At 38.7% G+C, this 19,003-nt stretch overlaps 1 protein-coding gene across 2 annotated transcripts in view; it reads right to left on the bottom strand.

Moving 5' to 3' along the window:
- MAN1A2 (mannosidase alpha class 1A member 2) overlaps positions 1-19,003 on the bottom strand; it is a 180,151-nt gene that overhangs the window by 141,958 nt on the left and 19,190 nt on the right. For both annotated transcript variants that reach the window (XM_030324560.1, XM_030324561.1), the window contains exon 2: positions 199-454. In XM_030324560.1, the coding sequence (XP_030180420.1) occupies positions 199-454 (256 nt within the window). The remainder of the gene's footprint in view (positions 1-198; positions 455-19,003) is intronic.

Here is a 19,003-nt window from a genome sequence, read left to right as displayed (position 1 = left end):
AAGTGTCCAATAATATTACAATCCATATTAAGAAAGAGTGAGTTCTAGCCTTTACTGCCAACTTGGAATCTGAGCCACGACCATGACCCAAAAACAAACAAGAAAAAGTATGACACCATAGATGATACAAATGTTCATATATATTAAAATCCAGTCAAACGCCATAACCATTCCATATCATAAATCTCAGCTTATTACCTCTTTAATTTTTTCCCTTTTCTTTCTTATGTCATTATCTTCTGGGTCTCCACCATCTATTCCTATTAGATTTGGTATAGGGACTGGTGGCAGTGGCTTCTTCTCTTTTGTCTTCATTTCTTGGACTACCTTATTTTTCTCTGTCTGAATTTCTGCTCGGATTTCCTCTCTCGACTTTTTTAATTTTTCTTTTGCTTCTTCCAGGGCCTTCTCATGATCAGCTCGAATTTTATTTCTCAAACGTTCTTCTTCTTCCCTGTAAGAAGAAAAAAAGACTAGTTAAGAATAACCCTTAATTACTTCAATATAAAATGTAAAGTTTCCTCCACCAAACCCTGGTAGATGTTTTCTACTCCTGCCATTAAAAGGTAAGGATGATCTGTGAGAGACCCAGCTCTATCTGCCCCTACAGGATACATGTAACTTGGTATAAGCCCTGGGTGCTAAACAGTAAACACTCTACAAGCCTGGAGAAGAGGGAACCTAGAAAGAAAGTTATAATTGCAGGACCAAAAGAGCAATTGGTAACTTGTCAGGAGACACATGAAAAAGGAAAAGTGGGAGAAGGAGAGAAGGGAGGGGGAGAGGGGCAGAGAGACAACCCAGAGAGAAAACTAGATGGGGGAGAGAAAATTAGTAACAGAATTAAGTATGAAGAGGGGACAAAAATATAAATATGGGGTCAAGGAAAGAGATAAGTGGAAAAGATAAGAGCTCAGGAAATTTTTCATTTGTTACATAGTACAAGACATGCTTCTAAAACTTTCACATTTTGGAAATACCATAGATCTTAAAACACAATTCCCAACTGATGTGGGCAGAATGCTTAAAACTCCCTTGAGCCCTCGTTAAAAATACAGATTCCAATTCGGTAGGTCTGTATGAAACCCATGAATGTATATTATTAAGAAATCCTCTGAGGAATTCTGGTATGCACACAGATTTGGAAACCACTACCGCAGGGGACGCCTACAGGGTCTTTCACCCAGCCCTAGTTTTGTGAGAGCTCGATCTTCTCTCCACACATCTGCCCCAATCCACACGAATGAATACAAGAGTGGTAGTTACTATTTTCCAAATCAGCCAATGATGACTCCTCCAAGGGTAAATATCTAACTCCACAGTCAGCAGAGTCCCCTCTCCAGAAATTTAATTCAAACTCTGCACACAGCTGGATCCACAACATTGCTGGTGGGAATATAAAATGGTACAGCCACTCTGGAAAAGGTTAGTGGTTTCTTAAGAAACTAAACACACGACTATCACAAAATTTGGCAACTGCACTGGACATTTATCCTGGAGAAGCGAAGGCTTATGTTGACACTAAAACCTATACACAGCCCATGGCAGAAAGACAAGAACTGTATGATTCCACCCATATGAGACACTCAGAGTAGTCAAAATCCTAGAAAGGAGAATGGTGGCTGCCGAAGGACGGGGGAAAGGGAAATGGGAAGTTCCTGTTTAATGGGTAGAGCTGCAGCTCCTACAAGATGAAAGAGTTCTGGAGATGGCGGCTCAACAATATGACAGCATTTACTACCACTGCACCGTATGCTTAAAAATAGCTAACGAGATAGATGTTACATGTATTTTACCACAATTGCTAAAAATTGGGGGGGGGATCCTATACAGGAAAGTTGGTGACAGCTTTACCCATAATAGGCAAAAACTGGAAACAACCCAGGTGTCCTCCAACAAGTAAATAAACAAACCACTGTTTCTACTTGGTATAGCCACAATATGGAATACTACTTGCAATAAAAAGAAATAAACAATTCATCTACACTTGAATGAATTTCAAAGGTATTACTATGTGAGTGAAAGAAGCCAGTCTCAAAAGGTTACATTCTAGATTTTTTTTTTAACGTGACATTCTCAAAAAGACAAAAATGTAAGGATGGTGAATAAATCAGTGGTTGCCAGGAGTTACGGATGGGGGAGGGTTGGCTATAAAGGAATAACACGAGAGTTTTTTGGGATGATAGCATTGTTACGTATCCCAATTATAGTGACTATGGGAATATGTACGTGTGTTTAAAAATCACAGAAGTGTACATCGAGAAAAATATCAATTTACAGTCTAATATTAAAAATTAAATTGTTAAATGTTTAGAGAAAAAACTGGATTGCTAGCAGTAAGAAGGGGTGATGAGGAAAACATGAGAGAGAAAAGAGGGGAGAGAGCAACACAGACAGTCAGGGCAACACAAGGGAACTTGAGGGCAGGGAGAAAGCAGCCATGGGGCCTGCAGACAGACTGGAGGTGAGAAGAATGCAGCAGAGGGGAGCCAAACAGAGTCTCAGATAACAAGGCAGACACAGGCAAGCACCGCCCAACAGCCTTCCAGTCCCCCTCCCTCCCCTTACAACACAGAAACCCTGTGCCTAGCCCCAGAGAAGAGACCATGATGTGTCTATGCCAACCAAGTCTTTCTCACACGCCCCTGTAGCTAGGGGTGGTCGCAGAACCTTATTCCAACTACAGAGACAAAAGGGGACTGGACTACTGGGAAATATTTTCCTTTTGGGATTAAAAAACGGACAGAACCATTTGAGAAAAGAGCCTGTTAGCTACTAGGACCAAATCTACCTGAACACAGATTCCAGTCTCCAAATGTGGCTGTGACGCCTAAAGCTATGATAGTCAAAACGCAGGAAGCCTGGGGACAAACGGCCAACACAGCTGAGAAAAGACAACAAAGAGGTAAAGTGCCTACTGATATCACTGGGTTGCTGCCAGGGCCTTTACCGGTCAGTCCCCTAATTTCAGACAGGGGGGTTGAAACAGTGGGGTGTTCTGTCACTTCCATCTAAGAATTTTTCCAAGTCACTCACTCAGTGAGCGGACAGGTACATGGCCAGGAAGGCAAAGGCCTAGGACTAAGCACCAACGAAGAAGCACATCAAACAGAGACAACCAGTTTTTTCAAGGGCAGTTTCTGTCCTGATGACAAGTGGGAGTCTCTATAGGGAACTACACTTTCCACATCTAGCTCCAAGCACCATGTCACCACTGAATGGCACACGGAAGCCCCCACCATGTTTGCAGTGGCTCATCTGTGACATCACTGCGGAAAGCATCTTCGCCCACCAGTGCACCTCCACAAAGTTGGGTATCACATGCCACTTTCTAGAGCCTACCCTGGGAGCAAGGGAGAAATATGGGCCACAATACATTCTATGTCCCTCTCCAAAGCTTCACAATGCACAGGGGTATTTTAAAGGCTCTGAGAAGTCCCGCAATAAAGGTGCCTAACACCTCCTAACTTTATTTAGTCACAGTCCCCATTTTCTTCACACACCACTTTTAGCATGCCATGAAACACGCCGCCACAGAAGATAGCCCTCCAACTATGCCATCAACCAAACAAGCCCTTGGGAGAACCCTGCCACTTTTTTGCTGTGTGGCATTAGATGGATGTCACCTCTCTGAGCCTCCTTTTCCCCACCAACCTCCCAAGACTGTTGTCAGGAGTAGATGAGATGACACAGGAGTCTAAAAGTATAGAAAAGTCTTTATCAACTCAGATTTCTTCCTTCCCTTACTACCTACCCCCCCCCCCCCCCCACCCCGAGCCATTTAATGATTTAGGCTAACATCAGCACTCTCAGGTACCAAGACCAACACCCAGAGACATCCTGCAACTTCTCGGCTTCCCTGCATTGAATGACACAACAGCTTCTGGGCAAACCTACAAGGACTTAGAGGGCACCAAATGCTCTTAAAATGGGGCCAGCCTCCTGCAGAACTAGGAGAGAGCTGTGCCCTTTCTCTTCCAGCCCTGACTCCTTTGCCCATATGTCCATAAAACCAGTTGGGGCCTTCAGGATTACCTTAGAAATAATAGTGGGTATGAGTGTAGAGAAACTTATTTTCATTTACTATTCTTTAAATGCTAATATCTATTATTTCTCTGAAAGTGAAGAAGATATTTGATAGCAACATATGTGAACAATTTTCAAATTATACTTTAAAAATTATTTTTAAAAATAAAAATTGGTGACTCAGTCAGTTAAGCATCTGCTTCTTGATTGTGGCTCAGGTCATGATCTCACGGTTGTGAGTTCTAGTCCCAAATCAGGCTCTGTGCTGACTCTCTCTCCCTCTCTGCCCTTCCCTTGCTCGCTCGCTCTCTATCTCAAAAATAAACATTTAAAAAATAATAAAATAAAAATAAAAATTTGAACCCTCTAAATTTCAGTACTCTGTACAAAAGCCCCAGTCACATTATTCCAGTTCATTGTTAATGGCATCCAAACGGTGTTCACCAGAACCTATAGTGCTGCAACATTGTGCAGAGCTTTATTCAAAAACATTTTGAAAATCTAAAAGACCTATAAATTTGCATTTGTCCCAAATAATTATTTGTTTAGCAATTTAGTGAGTATAGTCACCACAGAATAAACACCACGAACTGAAGTGCAAAGAAAGACCAGTCTAGTCTCTAAGAGGAACTCCAGAGTCCAAGGAATTGAGTCAGACCTCTTGTCAATGGGGTGGCAAGAAGAACTATTTTATAGTTGGGGAGAAAAAGTACTCAGAGTAAAAGTACTTAATCCAAAAGTCAGGAGACAATTCTCTTTCCAGCTCTGCCCCAACTTACTCTGCAATCTGGCACAAATCACTAAAAACCTCCAAGATCAGTATTTTTGGGGAAAACACATATTAATACTACCCTGACTACACCACTCGGCTAGTGATATCCAAGGTAAGTAAAAGTATTCCATTAATAATATCTAACATCCTAACCTCTCTGCTAGTTTTCTTCCATTTTTTATTTTCATTTCATCAGTGTCCTTTCAAGGGGCACCTCAAATTTTTAGTGGCCAAATCTCTAGATGTTTATACCAGCTGAATCAACTCTTTCGGATGTTTATTTTCACCTACTTGATCTTTTACTCACATATTTTCAAGATTTTTTTAACTTTGATATCTTCAACAGATAACCACGTGAACGAACCTCCACCTGTGTATGTCTGTACCTTTCCATCAGTGACTTGTATCTTTTTGTTTAGTGAAGAATCCAGCCTTGTCTAAAGGGAAGTCTGGCCTTTGTCCTCAATTTCTCGCATACCTGATGAAAACGTCCTTGTGTATGGTGGGTGCTGGCCACACTTGATCACAGGGTGGGGCCGGCCACATCAGACAGTCCCAGAGGCAGGGCTGGCCACTCTAGAAACACCAACAGAGTGACTTAGGGTGAGGGTTCTGGGTCAAACAGTTTCATGGAGACTGACTTCAGTCATGTGGACAATCAATTAATCATGCCATAACAAAGTCTTAATAAAAACTCTGGACACCAAAGCTCAGGCAAGCTTACTGGCTGGCATATGTACTTAAACACACTGATGGGGAGAGACTAACGTCCTGACTTCACAAGGACAGGATACTAGAAGCCCCACGTTTGGAACCTTCCTGGACTTCACCCAATGAGAAGTCTGACTATAAACTCTATCCTTCCCCTGTAATCTATAATTCTCTCATGAATGTAACAGCTTTCAGTAAGTTCTGTGAGTGCTAGCAAATAATCAGGCCTGAGGGTGGTGGTAGGAGACCCCTGAAATTGCAGGTCCTGGCAGAACTGAGGTTGTCTTGTGGAGAACTTTGCCATTTGACTAACTCTGAATACCTTCCAAGGCTTCCAATAAAATTTGGCCTTACATCTATAGGTTCTCATGAGAGCTGAAATTGCTTTTTTCAATTATATTTAATGTGTAATATTTAACTCACTCTTTGATACCTGACACATAACGTAAGGTTTGGTTTCTTTGCTACTGTTGTCTTGTTTTGTTTTGTCCTTCCACACATCCTCGATCCTTGAAAGGCAAAGGCGAATGACAAAAAACTAATAATTGTTGTGGCTTAGATATACAAGATACTGGCTTAGTCAGTTACTTATTTAATTCTGACACCAATTTATGAGGCACCCTCTATTAAGCACTGTACTCCATCTTGTTAGGAAAATACTAAGGCACAAAGAGAAAAATTAAGTAATCTGTTCAGGGTCATAAAGCTAGTAAGTAGACTAGACACAAAATAGGCATTTTGACATATGTATTTATGCGAATAGTGCCTTTCATAGAAGAGATGAATTGTATTAAAGGGTTTGTCTCTTACTGTGCAGATACAAACACTATTTCTCAATCTTTTCTCCCTTCTTCTTTCATCCTAGAGCCCTCAATTTTTAGCTAAGCACATGCTCCTGCTAAATAAAACTCTACTTCTCAGCCTCCCTTACTGAAGCTGCCCTACAGAATTTGTATGATCAGAAATAAACTTTTATCTTGCTTAAGCCACTGTTGTTTTGTGACTTTTATGTTTGGTAAAATGACCTAATATTAACCGAGCCACTCTCCAACCTACATGTTCTCTTTCCCTCAGGCTTTCATTAGTATCTGAGGGCTGATCTGCCAGAAAGAAACTAACCAGGTGATAAATTTCAGTCTCCAATTACAGTATTAAAATAAGTCATGTTTGGAAACATTGTAAAGGGCAAATACAGCCTCAATTACATGAGGATACCTAAGATCACACTGAAATCTTATTTGGCAAAGATTTAAGCAGATATACAAACACTTCCCCTTTATGCTCATTCTCTTCCTCTCTATTCTTCACCTAACAAACATGAAGTTCCATCCATCCTTAAAAAAACTAAAAACTTCCCTCAAAGAAGTGCCTGTCTCCACATTCATTGGTGTCTCCCTTCCTCCTACCCACTATACTTTTTCAAAAAGTACCACACTTGCTGTTTCCATTTTCCTTAACCTCACATCATTCGTCTATCCATGACAGTTAAAAACCAACAACGAAGTTCTCCTTTGAAACTACCTCTTCCTCATACTTGCTTTTCAAACTGTTGATCACACACTGGCTTTACCACCATCAATCCGCCCCAAAATGTTGTATTCCATTCTCAATTCTGTTCTCACTCTATGTATTCCTCCTATTCAACACCAACCGTTTTCTCAACTATTATATTAAAAACAAAAACACACGGTCAGCCTTTACCAGGTTACTAAGTACTCCAAATCCAAATTTCTAACAGCATGTAAGACACCATGCCAAACACCTCCAATTCAACATGTCCAAAACAGAACTGAATGATTACTATGAAAAAGGGACAATCACAGGCTAGGTTCATTCACGAACACAGATTCTTTTTAATTAAAATATTAGCAAAGTTAATCAGCAATAATAAAACATAGAAAAAAAATAATTCATCATAACTAATTGGACTCATCCCAGAAATAAGAACAGCTTAACATGAGAAAATTCAATCCATGTAATTTACCTACTATTAAAGAATAAAAATTATACAAATCATTCAGTAGAAACAGGAGAAACCTACATTTTAGGGAATTTGGGGTTGCATTCATGGTAATTGCAGATTAAGTCAATAGTTATCAGTCAATGAATTAAGTTCAGCTTAATTCAGTGATAATCAACAAACAGCTACCAAATGTGAGGGAGCTAATAATCCAATAAATATGTAAACAAAGTAAATATAAGATGAGTGGATCACAACAAAGGAAGTAAGTAACTACAGGTATTGTAGGTTGTAGACAGGAGAGGTACTGTAGGCTAGACAGAAGAGGTAAGATATCCACAGAAAAGGTATTTTCTAAGCACACAAGTATGCCTTGAGAAGATTTACATAGCACAATAGCATTTCTAATGCATGATCTTCGGGGCCCCCGCGTGGCTCAGTCAGTTAAGCATCCAACTCTTGGTATCAACTCAAGTTATGATCTTATGACTCGTGGGATGGAGCCCAGGCTGTCAGCACAGAGCCTGCTTGGGATTCTCTCTCTCCTCTCTCGCCACCCCCCCAAAATAAATAAACATTAAAAAATTTTTAAAAAGAAATGCATGATCTTCAAATACAAATTAAAAGGAAAAACATGAGTTTGCCAGGCAGATGAAGAAAATAAAGGCAAGCGAGGTATAGACGGGATAGTATACAAAGATAGGGAAGAAGTGACACAACACACCAGTTAGCAAATAAATTGCTTTGGATGCTAAATGGTAGTGTGCGTGGTGAGAGAGGGTACAGTAGAGTAAAACAGACCGGACATAACAAGGAAGCCAGAGAAGACAAAAGCTCAATCATGAACAGAGCTTGCACTGCATCCTGATGACACACACCTGTACTTAAATCTTAAAAAAACAAAAACAAAAACAAAAACCTGCCTCTTAAGGACTGACTACTTGGGGGTAGGGGGTTAGGGAGGAAGATGATACAGGAAATGGGAGTTAAGAGATCACAACAGCCTCTCAAGCAAAAAAAAAAAAAAAAAAAAAAGATAAGGACCTAATAAAAATCCATCTAAAGTAGATATGCAGAAGTGGGACCAAATATCGGAGATCTTAGAAAGGCAAGGCCAATAATATTTAGATAAGTGATTAAACATGAATGGGAAAAAATTAAATGATAGGTGTTTTACTATAGTGACTGGATAGAAAGGGGTAGTTAACTAGCATTAACTAACTACAGTGACCTTGAGTAAAGGGAAAGATGAGAAAAAAACGAGTAGGTATGGTTTTATATATGCTATGTTTAAAAAGTCAACAGAGCAAGCAGATGTCCAGGGCTGAAGACATGGATTTGGAAATCATCAGCCTCCAGAGGAGTTGAAGCTCCCACCTAACTGCTCACTCACATGGGTGAACTTTATGGTATATACAGTAAACCTCATAAAGATGTTTATTAAAAACCAGGAGCAGTTATACTGCTACCAGACAGCAGTTTTCAGAGCAGGGAAAAAGAGGGTTTTATAATAACAGGGTCAATACATCATGAGAATATAGCAAGAGAATATAACAATGTAAACATTATATACCTAATCAAAGGGTTTCGAAATACGTGAAGCGAAACTGATAGAAATAAAAGAAGTAGACAAATCCATAGCATATTAGGCAAATTCAACACCTTTCATTCAATGATTCATAAAAGAAGTAGAAGGAAAGTCAGTAAGGCCATGAAAGGCAGACAACACACCATCAACCAACCTAACCTAACTGACATTTAGAAAACACACTACCGAACAACAGCAAAACACACATTCTGTTCAAATGCAAACAGAACATTTACCAACACAGACCATTTTCTGGGCTGTAAAACAAGTCTCAATACATTTAAAACGAGTCAAACCATACAGAGTATGTTTTTTGCCCTCACTAGAATTAAAGTGGCAATCAATAACATGAAGGTATCCAGAGCATCTCCAAATATTTAAAGAAAAGAGTAATACATCTCTCAATAATCAAGATTCTAAAAAAAATGAAAAGTGATACCAGACGGGGGCACCTGGATGGGTCAGTCAGTTAGGCCTCCAACTCCTGATTTCAGCTCAGGTCATGATCTCCTGGTTGGTGGGATCAAGCTCCACATCCAGCTCTGTGCTCAGTGTGGACAGCCTCTCTCCCTCTCTCTCTCTCTGCCCCGACCCCACTCACACACACTCGCTCACTTGCTCTCTCAAAATAAATAAACATTTAAAAACACTTTTAAAAATAGGGATACGAGATGACTAGATGGATGCACGTAAGAGCTCATATACTAACCACCACTGAATTGTACACTTTCAGGGGTTGAACTGTATGGTATGTGAATCAGATCTCAATAAAGCTATTTTTTAAAATTTTAAATTAGAAAGTGCCTTCAACTAAAAGATAATAGAAACATCAAAATTTGTAAATGAAGCTACAGGAATCCTTACAGAAAATTCACAGCACAAAAATGCAAGTATGAAGAAAAGAAGAAAGGTTAGAGGGACAGTTACAACACAACCAATCCATATTAGAGAGATCTTACGTAAAGGGCCTCAGGTTCTACTTAACAGAAAAAGAGAAAATTAAACCTAAAGTCAGCAGAAGAAAGGGAGTAATAAAAATGAAAAAGAAAACAGAAAACTGAACATTGAGCAAAACCAATGAAGCAAAAAGCTCACGCTGAGATTTAAAAAAATAAATTTCTGGGGCGCCCGGGTGGCTCAGTCGGTTGAGCGACGGACTTCGGCTCAGGTTATGATCTCACGATTTGTGAGTTCGAGCCCCGCGTTGAGCTCTGTGCTGACAGCTCAAAGCCTGGCACCTGCTTCTGATTCTGTGTCTCCCTCTCTCTGCCCCTCCCCCACTCATGCTCTGTCTGTCTCAGAAATAAACATATAAAAAATTAAAAAAAAATAAACTTCTGACAATACCATTAAGAAAGGGTAAAAAGAGAAGCCACAAATTATAAAAACTAGAATGAAAGCACCAGCAAAACTACAATACTACAAATATTAAAATTATCATAAGGGACTATTTTTTTACTAAGTTACATCAAAAAGTCAACAATCTACATTTCTCGTTTTTTAAAAAAAATAATAATACTTAAGTGGAGTCAACAGGACCTAGATTACCTGAAAAGCAAGTATCTGTTAAAGGAACTGAATGTATACTTAAACCTTTCTACAGAAAACTCCAGTTCAGATGATTTCAACAGTGAACTCTACCAAGTATTTAGGGAAGAGTTAGTCTCAGCTCCACAGAAACTCAGGAAACAGAAGAGGGGATACTTCTCATTTCATGAGGGCAACATTACCTTGATACCAAACCAGACAGAAATAATAAATAAATAATTGCTCCTTGTGAACACAGAAAAACACTTCTATGATTTAAAAAATACGTAATGACTAAATGGCATTAAATTCAAAAACCAAAAGATGCAATTTACCATATTAACAGACTTTTAAGAAATGACTGCATGATCGATCATCTCAATAAATACAGAAAAGACATTTGGCCAAATCCCAATTCCTATTCCTGATTAAAAAAACAAAAACAAAAAACTCTCAGCAAACTAACAGTGTAAGGGAACTTCCTAATCTGATAAAGGGCATCTATGAAAAACCTACAGCTAACATCATCCTTAATGGTGAAAATCTAAATGTTTTCCCTCTAGAAGTTGAGGAATAAGGGGAAGGATGCCCACTCTCACTATTTCCATTCAAAAATGTATGAGAGATTCTAGTCAGTGCAAAACGCCAAGAAAAAATAGGCAATTAGTTAAGAAAGGAGGAAATAAAACTGTATTAATTCAGACAGGACTGTAGAAAATCCATAACCCAAGGCCTAATCATATTTTGCGATTTTGCACCTTTCAGACTATACACATGGTAACCCCTCCTTCTGGAATCTTCCCTATTCTGTCCCTGATGAGTCATACTCAGTCATCAAAATCCCACTCACAAGTTATCGCTATCCAGCACAGAAAATCCAGCATTCTCCATATTCCCCTTTGAGATATAATTGACACAGAACACTGTAAATTAAATTTCAGGAATACATGTTGATTTGACAGATTTATATGTGGCAACATGATAACCACCATAGCATTACCTAACATCTCTATCATGTCATAGAATCACCATTTCTTATTTGTGGTAGGAACATTTAAGATCCACCCTCTTAATAACTTCCAAGTATATACTGCTGTATATTAGATCCCCAAAACTTCTTCATTTTACAATTGGAAGTTTGTACCCTCTAACCAACATCTCCCCATTTCCCCCACCCCTGAAAACCACAATTCTAAATCTCTGTTTCTACGATTTGGGCCTTTTTATATTCTACTTACAAGTGATGCATTTGCCTTTCTCTGACTTATTTCACTGAGCGTAATGCCCTCAAAGTCCATCCACGCTGTCACAAATGACAGCATGTACTTCTTTCACATGGGAAAAAAATATTCTGCCATATGTATACATACATCTTCTTTATCCATGTATCCAAACTGACAAACACGTAGATTGTTACCATATCCTGGCTATCATGAATGATGCTGCAGTAAACATGACAGCGCCAATATCCTGTCAAGATCCTGTTTCCATTCCCTTTCAACATATGCCCAGAAGCGGGACTGCTGGATCTTACAGTGCGTCAGTTCTAACTTTTGGAGGAACTTCATACCACGTTCCTTAGTGCCATACCAATTCACACTCCTACCATAGTGTACAAGGGGTCCCTTTTCTCCACATCCTAACACTTGTTATATCTCGTCTTTTTGACAACAAACCTCTAGCACCTGAAATGGTATTTCACTGTGCTTTTGATTTGCATTTCTCTGATGATTAGTGATATTAGGTATCTTTTCACATATCTTTTGGCCATTTGTATGTCTTCTTTGGAAAAATCTATTTAGTTCCCCTGTCCATTTTTTAGTTGTATTGTTTGGGTTTTTTGCTACTGAGTTGTATGAGTTCTTTATGTATTTTGGATATTAACCCCTTATCAGCAATATGATTTCCAAATATTTTTGCCCATTCTGTAGGTCACCTTTTCATTTTGTAGAATGTTTCTTCCGCTGCACAGAAGCTTTTTAGTTTGATGTAGTCCAGTTATTAATTTTTGCTTTTGTTTGTGCTTTTAATGTCATTTCCCAAAAAAATCACTGAAAAAGGCAAAAATGTCAAGGATCTTTCCCCCTGTTTTCTTCTGTAAGTCTGACTGTTTCAGGTCTTATGTTTAAGGCTATAGTCCACTTGGAGTAAATTTTTTTGAGTGGTATAAGTCCACTCTTCTGTATGTGGTTATCCAGTTTTCCCAACACCATTTATTGAGGACACTATTCTTTCCATTGAATATTTCTGACTCCCTTCTCAAATACTGTAATGGTTTATTTCTCTTGATTCTGTTCCATCGGTCTATGTGTCTATTTTTATGCCAGGACCATATTGTTTTGATTACTACAGCTCTCAAGTATAGTCTGAAGTCAGTAAGTGTGATGCCTCCAGCTTTGTCGCTCTTTCTCAAGAGTGCTTTGGCTATTTAGGGTCTTCTGTGACTCCATATGAATCTTGGGATTTTTTTTCTTCTAATTCTGTGAAAAATGCCATTTGAACTTTGATAGGGACTGCACCAAATGTCTATGGATAGCTTCAGGTAGCACAAGACATTTTAACTATATTAACTCTTGCAATCCATGAGCAGGTATATCTTCCCATTTATTTGTGTCTCTCCAAATTCTTTTATCAAAGTCTTAATAGTTCTCATTGACAGATCTTTCACCTCCTTGGTTAAATTTATTCCTGAGTATTTTATTCTTTTTGATGCTATTGTGAATGGGATTGCTTTACTTCATTTTTAGATACTTTGTCATTAGTGTATAGAAACATGACTGATTTCTATATATTGATTTTATATCCTGCAACTTTACTGAATTCATTGATTAGTCCTCACAGTTTTTTATGATGGAGCCTTTAGGATTTTCTATACATATGATCATATCATCTGCAAAGACCAATTACACTTCTTCCTTTCCAATTTGGATGCCTTTTATCTATTTTGCCTGCTCACCCTGGCTAGGATTTCCAGTACTATGTTGAATACAGGTGGTTAGATTGAGCACTACTGCCTTATTCCTGATCTTAGAGGAAAAGATTTCATTTTTCACTGTTGAATATGATGTTAGCTGTGAGCTTATAATACATGGCTTTTATTATGTTGTGGTATGTTCCTTCTATACCCAATTTATTGCAAGTTTTTATCATGAAAGGATGTTGTATTTTGTCAAATGCTTCTTCTGCATCTACTGAGATGATCATATGACTTTTATCTTTCATTCTGTTAATGTGGTGTATCACATATATTGATTTGCATATTTGGGGCCACCCTTGCATTCCAGGAACAAATCCCAGGTGATCATGGTGTATGATCTTTTCAATGTGAGGCTGAATGTGGTTTGCTAATACTTTCTTGAGATTTCTGCAGTTCTTTCCTCAGGCATAGTGACCTGCAATTTTCTTTACTTGAAGTGTCCCTGCCTGGCTTTGAAATCAGAATAATGCTGGCCTTATTAAATGAGTTTGGGAGTATTCCCTCCTTTTCAAAATTCTGAAAAGTTTGAGAAGGACTGATGTTAATTTTTCCTTAAAAGTCTGTGGTAGATTTCACCCATGAAACCCTCTGGTCCTGGACTTTACCTTGTTTGTTTTATTACTGATTCAATTTCCTCCTTCTTCATGATCCAGACTTGACAGGTTGTAGGTTTCCATGATGTATCAAATCTTCTAGGCTATCCAATTTGTTGGCATTTAATTGTTCTCAGTACTCCCTTACAATCCTTTGCATATCAGCAGTATCAGTTGTGTCCTCTTTAATTTCTGAATTTATGTGAGTCTTCACTTTAGTAGTCTAGCTAAAGGTTTGTCCATTTCATATTTTCAAAAAAACAGCTTTTAGTTTGGCTGAGTTTTTCTATTGGTTTTCTGATCTCCATTTCTTTTTGTTCTGATCTTTTTATTTCCTTCTTTTAACTTTAGGCTTTGTTTCTCCCCTTTTCTTAGTTTCTTGAGGTTTAAAGTTAGGCTATATAAGATCTTTTTTTTATTTAATGTAGGAGTTTATCACCATAAACTTCCCTCCCAGAACTGCCTTTACAGCATCCCGTAAGTTTTGGTATGTTGTGTTTCCATTTTATGTTTCAAGGTATTTTTTTGATTTCCCTTTGGATTTCTTCTTCAACCCACTGATTGTTCAAGAGTATTTTGTTGAATTTCAACATATTTATGAATTCTCCAGCTTTTGTTCTATAATTGATTTCTAGTTTCATACCATTGTTATTTTAAAAAAAGATATTTGGTATGATTTTAATATTCTTAAATTTATTGACTTGTTTTGTGATTTATCATACAATCTATTCTGGAAAATGTTCTGTGTACACTTGAGATGGATGGGTACTCTACTGCTGCTGGATGGAATGCTCTGTGTATGTTACATCCACTGGTCTCAAGTACGGTTCAAGTGCAAGTTTCCTTGTTAATTCTGTCTGGATCATCTACCCATAGTTAAAATGGGATATTGAAGTCTCCTACTATTACAGTATAGTTGTCTACTTCCCCTTTCAGATATTTTAGTTTGCTTCATTTAAGTGCTGTGATGTTGGATACATATATAATTGTTTTATCTTCTTGATGAATTGACAGTTTTATCATTATATAATGACCTGCTTTGTCTTGTTACTGTTTTCGCTTAACTCTCTCATGTGTCTTATTTTTAAGCTCTCTGCTTAAAATTGGTTTCAATTTTTACGGTTTATTTTGAAGGAAAAAAAACACATTTTGTCAATGTGCTTCTCTTCCTTCAGGTTTTGCTAGAACCTGAGATTAAAAGCTAAGCACAGATAATGCAGACACACATATAACTAGATCATATATGCAAAAACCCATTATAAAACAAACCTTATAAGAAATGCAAAGTGTTTTCTTACCATTTAAAAATATGTAATAAGGCAATAGTAAAATCTCTACCCCAGAATAGAGATTCTAAATAAAACAAAGCCTGGCTATCCTCAATGAATCAAAAACTAAAAATGGACATAAATCTCAAAAGAAAAAGAAGGAACTAAGCATGCACCCAGTAACTCCCACCCTTTTGTTTCTTTCAGCTTCAATATAAGACTTTTATTTCATAATGTTCTTTTGTCTTAGAAGGTGACTCAGTTATTTTTTTAAAAAAATTTTTTTAACGTTTATTCATTTGAGAGACAGAAAAAGACACAGCGTGAGCTGTGGAGGGACAGAGAGGGAGACACAGGATCTGATGCAGGCTCCAGGTTCTGGAGCTGTCGGCACAGAGCCCGATGCGGGGCTCTAACTCACAATCCGTGAGATCATGACCTGAGCCAAAGTCGGGCACTTAACTGACTGAGTCACCCAAGCACCCTGTAGGTGATTTAGTACTGTAAGTAGTCCTTTCGATTAGCTAAAAATGTATAAAGAACAGGGGTGCCTGGGTGGCTCAGATGGTTAAGCATCAGACTCTTGATTTTAGCTCAGGTCCGGATCTCAGTTTGTGAGATCAAGCCCCACACTGGGCTCTGTGTTGACAGTGTGGAGCCTGCTGGGATTCTTTCTCTTTCTCCCTCTCTCTCTTTCTCTCTCTGTCTCTTTCTTCCTTCCGCTCCCTTGCCTGAGCAATGTCTCCCTTTGTCTCTCTCTCTCTCTCTCTCTCTCTCAAAATAAACTTGAAAAAATATTTTTTAATAAAAAAAAGTATAAAGAAAAAATGTTGATGGTTTTCTGATTATTATAAAGATACTCTCCCACCAAAATCATAGTCATCAAAAAGTAACCATAAGTGGAGAGAGACCAGAAGCAACACTAATATACTATAATCATCAAGTCACACATGCAAGCCTGTGTTTATTGCAGCATTATTTCCAGTATCAATATATGAAAGAAACCTAAGTATCCATCAATAAATGTATGAATGTGGGATAAATACACAACACAATATTACTTGGCCATTAAAAAAATGAGTTTTTGCCACTTGCAACAACATGGACAGGCCTAGAAGGTATTATGCTAAGAGAAATAAGTCAGACAAAGTCAAATACTATATGATTTCACTTAGATATGTAATCTAAAAACAAAACTAATGAACAAACAAAATGCACAGAAACAGACCCATAAATGCAAAGAACTGGTGACCGTCAGAGGGGAGGGTGGTGGGGGACGGACAAAACAGATGAGAGGGAGTGGGAGATACAGGCTCCCAGTCATGGAAGGAATAAGTCACCAGGGTGAAAGGTAAGGCACAGGGCCTACAGTCGATGGTACTGTAATAGCACTGCATGGTGACAGACAGCAGCTACGCTAGTGGTGAGCAAAGCATATGTATACAGACTCCTCTGGTCGAATAACTGTGCTGTACACCTGAAACTAAAGTAACACCGTGTGTGTCCACTACATTTCAATTTAAAAAAAAAAATCAGCAAAAAAAACAGGAAGACAGAAATCATTGGTTCAAAACGTCACTATCGGTCATCTGTGAAGACATAAAAAGTTTACCCTAAGTGTTATTTTTTAGTACTTTTTTTAATGTCTTACTTATTTTTGAGGGGGGGAGGGGCAGAGAGAGATGGGGACAGAGGATCCGAAGCAGGCTCTGTGCTGACAGCAGAGAGACTAATGCGGGGCTCAAACTCACGAACTGTGAGATCATGACCTGAGCTGAAGTCAGATGCTCAACTGACCCACCCAGGAGCCCCTCTAAATGTTCTTTCTAAAAAGGTTTTGTGGGGCGCCTGGGTGGCTAAGTCAGTTAAGCCCCCAACTCCTGATTCCAGCTCAGGTCATGGTCTCAAGGTTTCTGAGATCAAGCCCTGAATCAGGCTCTGCACTGACAGCACGGAGCCTGCTTGGGATTCTCTCTTCCTCTCTCTGCTCCCCCCAAAATAAAACAAAAACAAAAACTTAAAATAGAATTTTTAAAATAAATAAAAATCAAAAGTTTTTATTAAGTTATTCATTTTTTTCCTATGGAGCAAAACATTCATTATCCATTCAGGTTTTATTGCAGCCCCTGGTCCAAAGCCACTATTTTCACCAAAAGCATCTTTACAAAGTACCCCTACCTACACTGGAAACAGTAAGATTCAGGAACAAAAGCTATAGCCATCCCTCTTTGTTCCAGATCATTTCTCTAAGCTCTGCATTCCCATTTTCTAGTTTTGAACCTTCCTTCTCTCTTGTTTCTCTAATTCTTGGCTGACATCCTCCTTCTCCACCTAGCCTCTTCAAACTGACAACTTGTTTCTGTGGCCTGCCTAAATTACTTGGACATTACGTCTTACAATGAATGTGTCCCTAAAAATTCATAGACTGAATGTTCACATCACTAAAAACTCTAATGTTGAAACTAACTCCGAACACGATGGTATTTGGAAATGGGGCCTTTGGGACGTAATCAGGGTTAGACGGCATTGTAAGAGTAAAGGCCCTCATGATGGGATCAGTGGCCTTCTAAGAAGAGAAATCTTTTGCTCTCTCTCTCTCTCTCTCTCTCTTCCCCTCCATGGACCCCTCCTGTCCCACCCTAAGCACAGAAGAAAGGTCACATGAGGACACAGAAAGAAAGCGGCCACCTGCAAGCCAGGAAAAGAGACTTCCCCTGAAACCAAACACTGCTAGATCTTAGAGAATGTCCAGCCTCTAAAACTGTGAGAAATAAGTCTCTGTTATTTAAGCCATCCACTCTCCGGTATTCTGTTATGGCAGCCCAAGTAGATATAGACAGCTCCCCATCCTCAGCTCCAAACCCTGCAGTCCACTAACTAATGATCGCACAAAAGGTCTTAATTTTCATGAAGTCCCACTTACCTATGTTTTTCTTTTGTTGCCTGTGCTTTTGCTATCATATCCAAGAAATCACTGCCAAATCCAATGTCATGAAGCTTTTCCCGTAAGTTTTCTTCTAAGAGTTTTATAGTTTTAGCTCTTACATTAGGTCTTTGATCCATTTTGATTTATTTTTTATATAAGTGCTGAAGCTAGATATTTTTTTTTTTTGGCTTGAAAAAGGAATAAAGTCCTTTGAACTAAGGAAAAGTACCAAGAAACAAAGCAAGGAAGCAAGAAATAAAGTTCAAACTAGAGGGTGTATACAGTGAAGTAAATGAGATGGGTAATAGTTGGCAGCCCTTCCTTAAGATAATCCATACAATTCAGTGTTTCTCAAATGCACTATGGGCATTTGGGGCAAGAATTCAAGTGTTTGTTGTGTGGACTACCAGGGCACTGTGCAGTGGTTAGGATTCTTGGTCCCCATTCACTAACTGCCAATAATGCTACCCTTCCCATCAGTGTGACCAGCAAAAAAATGCCCCCATGTTTCCAAAAACCCTCTAAGGGGAGCAGTACTGGCCCCTGTTTTAAACCCCTGCACAGAAAATACTGAAAGGGTACAGTCTAGAAAGTCTATTTATATCTACATTTCTAAGCAGCACAAGTAAGAACGTCATCCTCAACTATAACACAA

Source organism: Lynx canadensis, chromosome C1 (assembly GCF_007474595.2).
Source record: "Lynx canadensis isolate LIC74 chromosome C1, mLynCan4.pri.v2, whole genome shotgun sequence".
NCBI classification, from domain to species: domain Eukaryota; kingdom Metazoa; phylum Chordata; class Mammalia; order Carnivora; family Felidae; genus Lynx; species Lynx canadensis.
The sequence above is the reverse complement of the archived record's forward strand: the minus strand, read 5'-3'. Positions and strand labels throughout refer to the sequence as shown.